The following is a 6,318-nucleotide window of genomic DNA, read 5'->3' as shown; positions in this document are numbered from 1 at the left end:
CTCCTGAGTACTGAATGTGCCAATGCACCCATCAATGTTATAGTTTCTGTTGAAAAGTTCTTTACTGTTCCGATTTTCCTAGCAATTCACAAGCATTAGAGAATTGGCTGAAGATAGTATTTTACCTACAGCTGTTACTCTTGGAGTGATGAATGAAAGGGAAGCATCCTGACTTTTTTTTTTTTTTTTTGGAACGTAAAAACCTAATTCTTACATCTAGTATTATATTTTATAACCTTCCATACTTGATATTTTTGTCATTCAAATTGAAAAGAAACAAAAAACTGTGGCTATAAATTCATGACCTGAGTCAAGTGATCGTGAATTAATACAGAAACATCTCCCACCCCATGTGCTGAATGGTAATTATGAGATATTTTGAGTGTGAGTTGGCTTTTGAAATCATGAACACTGAAAATCATATCATTTATAGCAACACATCAGTGTAGTTAGCAGAAACCACTGGACCAGACACTCCCCCCTCCTACAATGCTTATAGTGACTTCCTTTGTTGGTGGGTCTTATATTCTGTACCAGAAACTAACCAGAAGGATAATAGCCTCTTATTATAGAAACCATTAATAATTAAGATTATATCTCTTTGCATTTATACATAAACACATTAACAAATTTATACAGTGGTATTTAGAGCTAGGGAAGAATTTGACCAACAGATTTTGTTCAGTATAAGTCATAGCTCCTCATAAAATAGTGACACAACACCCCTCCCCTTTGGTTTTGTTGCTCTTTTCTTTCTTTCTTTCTTTCTTTCTTTCTTTCTTTCTTTCTTTTTTTTTTTTTTAAGGGCTGTCCTGGAACTCACTTTGTAGGCCAGGCTGGCCTCAAACTCAGAAATCCACCTGTCTCTGCCTTCCAAGTGCTGCAATTAAAGGCATGCGCCACCACTCCCAGCCTGCTGTTTTGTTTTTCAAGACAGGATTTCTCTGTGTAGGCCTGGCTGTCCTGGAACTTGCTTATAGAAGACCAGGCTGGCCTCGAACTCAGAGATCTACCTCCCTCTGGCTCCCTACTACTGGAATTAAAGGTGTGGACACAATTATGTTACTGCTTGAAAAATTATTTATCATTGAAATGATTCTTTAAAAAAATGTATTTTAAAGATGTTTGAGCGGTGAGAGAGAGGGATTAGGAGCTGAGCATGAACTGGTCATGCAGAGAACCAGAGTTAAGTTCCTTGCCACACATGTGGGCCGGCTCATAGTCCACTGTAACTCCAGTCCCAAGGGGAATCCACACTCTGCTCTCTGGCCCTTCCCGTGCTCATGCACATACATATACACAAAATTAAAAGTATAATAGAAAAACTGTTTTCTTTGTGTAGTCCTGACTGTCCTGGAACTAGTTCTGTAGATCAGAGCTCAGAGATCGGCCTGCATCTGCCTCCCTAAAGGCTTGCCTTGCAATAAATCTCTTTTAAAACAAATTTTGCAGATTTTGCTGTATTGCTCAAGCTTCCTTCGGTTTTTGTTTTTGTTTTTTTTTTTTTTTGGGGGGGGGGGCGTTAGTTAGAGACAGGGTTTCTCTGTGTAACTGTGGCTGTCCTGAACTCTGTAGACCAGGCTGGCCTCGAACTCAGAAATCCGCCTGCCTCTGCCTCCCGAGTGCTGGGATTAAAGGCGTGCCAGTTTTCTAATACAGGTATTTAAACAAACAACAAAAAACCCTTCTTGTATGGAAATGTAGTCGGCAGAACTTTAGAAAATGCAGGAACACCTTTCTCAGTGCAGTTTGACCTACAGTGAAATTTTGCTTCTTTCCAGAATAAATGACTCTCGTCAGTGTCCCTCTGCTAAGTCTTGTTTGCCCAGTGTGTATTCGTGCGTAGTTTGGAACTATTGGTAAATTTAAGGTCCTTTGCTTTTTAAGTGAAATTCCTCACTCCCGATATTACTAAATGACTCGGTATTTTGGGTTGCTAAAATCAGAACACCGGGCTAGGGCGTGGTAGTTCATGCCTCAAATACCATATCTCTGTGTTTAACGCCAGCCTGATATATTGAGACCCTGTCTCAAAAAAACAAAAACAAAAACAAAAAACCCTAATACTGGAAAATCTGAAACGTGCATAGATAGGCAAGTAGAATGGCTATATAACCCGTGTGGATTATGTGTTGATAATCCTGCTTGTCAAGGATCACCCTAGAAGTGGCATTCGGAAAAACTGATCGTTGGCTTCTTTGATAAACCAGCATCATTCCTACGTTTAATGGGGCTTGTTTCCAGTCACGTTCAACATTTTTCCAGAGTCCCTCCCCGTGACTGACAGGTATCCTGAGTACACGAGAGAAGGGCATGTAGGGGCTGGACCAAAACGGACCAACAGAACTCCAAAAAGGCCTGCACATTCCTATAAGTAATCGTGGGAGATCACCAAGCCAGTCGACCCAAGATGGCCTCCCGAGACAGGTAGCAGGTGCTGTCCGGGTTTGCAGCGCCCCCAGCGGCGGGGGTCAGAGGCCGGGCCTGCCAGCCCGCCGCCCGCTCCGATTTCCAAGCAGGCATATCTGCGGTTGCCTACGTACCCTTCCCAGCCTCAGGCCCTCCCAGCCTTCGGAGACTTCCTGGATGGCGCCCGGCTCCGGCCACGCCATTGGTAGATGGAGGGCGGTGGGCGGGCCCAGGCGCATGGAGGACTAGCAAGCTTGCTTGCGGCGAGGGCTGGCCGTGCTCCGCCGGAAGGCGCCTTGTTCTCCCGGACGGTGGGTTGCAACTCTTGCCCGGGGAAGGAAGCCGCAGGACTGGCTCAGGTAAGCCTGCGGCACGCGCGGCTCCACCAAGCCTCGTCGGAGCCTGGGCGGGTAGTGGGTGGGGTAACAACGTCCTCGCTGGCTCGCTTGCTCGCACCCATGCGGGTGTAGCGCCGAGCGGTGATCAGGTGCGGGATGCTCGGGGCTGAACCACTCTCCTTTGTGAGAGGCAGGCGCTGGGGACCGGACGGGCCGCGGGGCCGTGCTGGGACTGGCCGCGAGGGAGCTGCTAGGGCCAGCGTGGAGTTTTGGAGCTTGTCATGGCACTGCTGGGCGAGGCGCACATTCGAGACAGTTGCCTTTTTCTTCTTCCTCCTTTCCCAAGAAGAAAAACTCCCCTGCTCGGTTAGGTTACTCCATACGTTGGAGTCAGAAGTGTGAGGCCAGGGTTTTAGTTTGTTTTGGCTGGATTCTTTTCCCCTCTCCTCTCTTATCTTTAATGTTTTTAGTAAATGTGGGTAGGGAAGCCTGGGGTGAACGTGTTCGGATTTATTATGTACCCAATTTCTGCGGGGCTGTTGCAAAGTAGAGGTGACGAGGAAACGAACAGCTCAAGTCTTGTGTCTTCCTTGACAGGTCTGCAGAGCTCTTTGGTTTTCTGACACATTATGTAAACTCTTCACCAGAGGAGGACTGCCTCTTGGCGAATATTATTTAAAATTTGTTTTGTGTGTGTGTGTGTGTGTGTGTCTTAATTTACCTGTTTCTAGTCGGCTTGCCTTTGCTGCAGCTGTGCATACGCAGCAGCGCCTCTTTAAGGGGCAGTCCTGACGTCGTTAAAGGCTTCCTAGAAGAGGTATGTAGTGAACTAGTCTTCGCAGTGAGTGAGCAAAGTGAGCCAGAAGTCGGCTTTTAAACACTACCTAATTTTTTTTCAAACGATAGACACAGTGAGACATCTCAGACACAAGTGAGGACGTTGCTTTTGCGATTTTGCTGCATTCTGCCATCACATCGATGTCCACGGCATCTCTGTTCTGAGTTTGTTAACTCAGAGACCGGCTTAGTGCCAACTGAGGTCGTTTTTTGGGGGGGCACATCAGATTCTAGGACATGGATTTGCAATTTGAATGTTTCCCTTATGTTGTTGCTGTTGTTTCTTTTGAAAGGATGTCTGGCGTTCCTTTTGTAGATCAGGTTGGCCTCTAACTCACTGAGATCTTCCTGCCTCTGCCTGGATTAAAGGCGAGCACCTCTGGCCCCTGCTGGGATATTGTCTTTTTGATTACAGAGTGTCTTCTGCTTTAAAATATCTTTTTATGGTCACCCTGCAGATTCCACAACAAGTTGTAATCAATTTCTTAGGGCAGGAAGTGGGCAGCTTCTTTTTTTGTTAACTTGTTTTTCCTTGGGTGTCATACCCTTTAGTAATGCTGGACATTGGGGGGTGGGGGAAACCTCTGAGATGAAGGATCCCATCACAACCCCTGATTGTTTTACTTTGGTTTTTTGGAAACAGTCTCTCATAGTTCAGCTTGGCTTCCAACTCACTAATGACTTTGAAGCCTTGGTCTTTATATCTCTACCTCCCAAGTTCTCAGATTATACAAATTCACTACTACCAAAATCTTGAAAATTGAAAACATTACTTGAACTGTCTTAGTTATTCCAGCTGTTAAGATAATAAAGGTTATGATGAGAAATACAGCCGAATTCTACTTAAAAGCTGTTGCACGTCAGAGTGGTATGACAAAGACTACCAGACAAGGCAAAGGATACTACTGGTCAGTGGGGAGAGAGACACACACACAGAGACAGAGAGACACCACCCCTCTGAACCCTCCCCACACCAAATAAAAGAGAAAGAGAAAAAAGCTCACAGAAGGCTTAAAGCTGTAATCTCAGAAGAGCAGGAATAAAGGATTTGGTGGAGGAATGCATAAATTAAGTTTATGTCTTCCAAGTGTTTAATCTGTATAGCTGGCTCTTTGATTTTTGTTTTTTTTCCCCACCCCCCCACCCCCTCCCCAATTCTCAAACTGACCAGATCCTTTTAGAAGTAGATGGAGAATATATCTGCTGAGCTGATTTTGTATTGCCAGAAGCCATCCCTGTAGTATTTCCTAGGACAACCTCTTCTGCAGTGCTCCCGGATGATGGGGCATGATACCCACTGGGGACTGGGGCAGAGTTTTGTGTTAAAAATGACATTTGTGTGAAGGAGCAGTTTCTGTTAGGTAAGAGAGGGTGGTGAGAGGATTCTTTAAGGGAAACTTTTATATATGTCACCTTTGAAAAGAGAATTTGCTTAAGCAACACTGTGACTGAGGTTAATTTGAGGGTTCCTGTTATGGAAAGAATAAGCTTTAATGCTTTTATCCGTGGAAGAACTACCGCATTCAGATGAATGTTAAATGGCTTTGTGAAATCATCCACAGTCCTGAAATATTTCTCTCTTCTGAGCTTAAATTCAACCTAATACTTGGGGAAAAAACAAAAGACAAAATAAAAGCCTTTTCCCTGAAGCCTTGGGCTCAGCAGTAGAAGTCACCATATACTCTGCTTGCTTGTCATCTTGACTCTGCTCTCAGCATTTCCCATGGCCTCTCCCAGTTCTTCTATGGCCATTCTGGTGTTTACTATCTCTTTTCTTTGGCCTTTGACTCTTGAGTAGGTAGGTGTTCATGTTTCCTATGTCACTTAGTTATGTTTTGTTCCTCCAGAGTGATTTCTGCAGCATTCCTGGTCTTTTAGGGTTTTGACTACTTTTTGTCTTAATGTACCGATGTCTAGTACCCAAGAGACAGCTGTGTTTTTATGTAACAGACAGCTATTTTCTATTGCCTAAAAACTTTATCCAACTATGTACTGTGCCTTATCCAACTATCTGCTGCATTCCAGATGTGGTCCTAGATAACCTCTTCCCCTTTAACTTGACAGCTTGCCCTTTGTGTATCTATGCAATCAAATTTAGTTCTCTTTGTGTTTTCTTGCTCTACATTTAAATTTTTTCACTGCAAGAGGTGAGGGATATAACTTGGTAGAGTGGTTGCTGAGCTTATACATACAAAGCAATGGGTTAAATCCCAATAATACCTAAAATGCCCCCAAAACCTAAAAGTGAACTTCTCGTGTATTTGTCTTATGCAATATGTCTACCTCTGCATAGTTACAAATGTTTATAGTTTGGCCGGGCAGTGGTGGCGCACGCCTTTCATCCCGGCACTTGGGAGGCAGAGGCAGGCGGATTTCTGAGTTCGAGGCCATCCTGGTCTCCAGAATGAGTTCCAGGACAGCCCAGGCTACACAGAGAAACCCTGTCTCGAACATTCCCCCCCCCCCGCCCCCAACCCCAAAATAACAGAAAGGAAGAAAGAAAACCAAAATAAATAAATAAATAATGTTTATCGTTTAAACTACAGAGAGAGCGCATCAGTACCTGAGTTTTCTATTTAAGCTGTTCTGAGCAGTTCTGTAGGTAATTTCTCTTTTAATTTTTTTTTGATAATTTCATACTTGAGTACTGTATTTATGTAATTTCCATCCTTCCACTCTCCCTACTATTCTCCCCATGTTCCCTCACGTTATTGACCTCCTCCTATTTAATTAT

At 44.2% G+C, this 6,318-nt stretch overlaps 1 protein-coding gene across 2 annotated transcripts in view; it reads left to right on the top strand.

Annotated features, from left to right (window-relative positions):
• Positions 1-2,658: 2,658 nt before the first annotated feature.
• Chd8 (chromodomain helicase DNA binding protein 8) overlaps positions 2,659-6,318 on the top strand; it is a 61,086-nt gene continuing 57,426 nt past the window's right edge. Inside the window, exon 1 of one of the 2 annotated variants that reach the window (XM_021181311.3) lies at positions 2,659-2,768. Coding sequence is in view for 1 of the 2 variants with exons in the window: in XM_029469309.2 (XP_029325169.1) it covers positions 3,221-3,344 (124 nt within the window). In the remaining variant the exon portion in view is untranslated. Of the gene's footprint in view, positions 2,769-2,857; positions 3,345-6,318 lie in introns of those variants that run through there. The other variant, XM_029469309.2, reaches the window with a different exon arrangement.

The sequence above is a fragment of the Mus caroli genome, unplaced genomic scaffold (genome assembly GCF_978045245.1).
Source record: "Mus caroli unplaced genomic scaffold, Mus_caroli_1 scaffold_12, whole genome shotgun sequence".
Classification (NCBI taxonomy): Eukaryota; Metazoa; Chordata; class Mammalia; order Rodentia; family Muridae; genus Mus; species Mus caroli.
The sequence above is the reverse complement of the archived record's forward strand: the minus strand, read 5'-3'. Positions and strand labels throughout refer to the sequence as shown.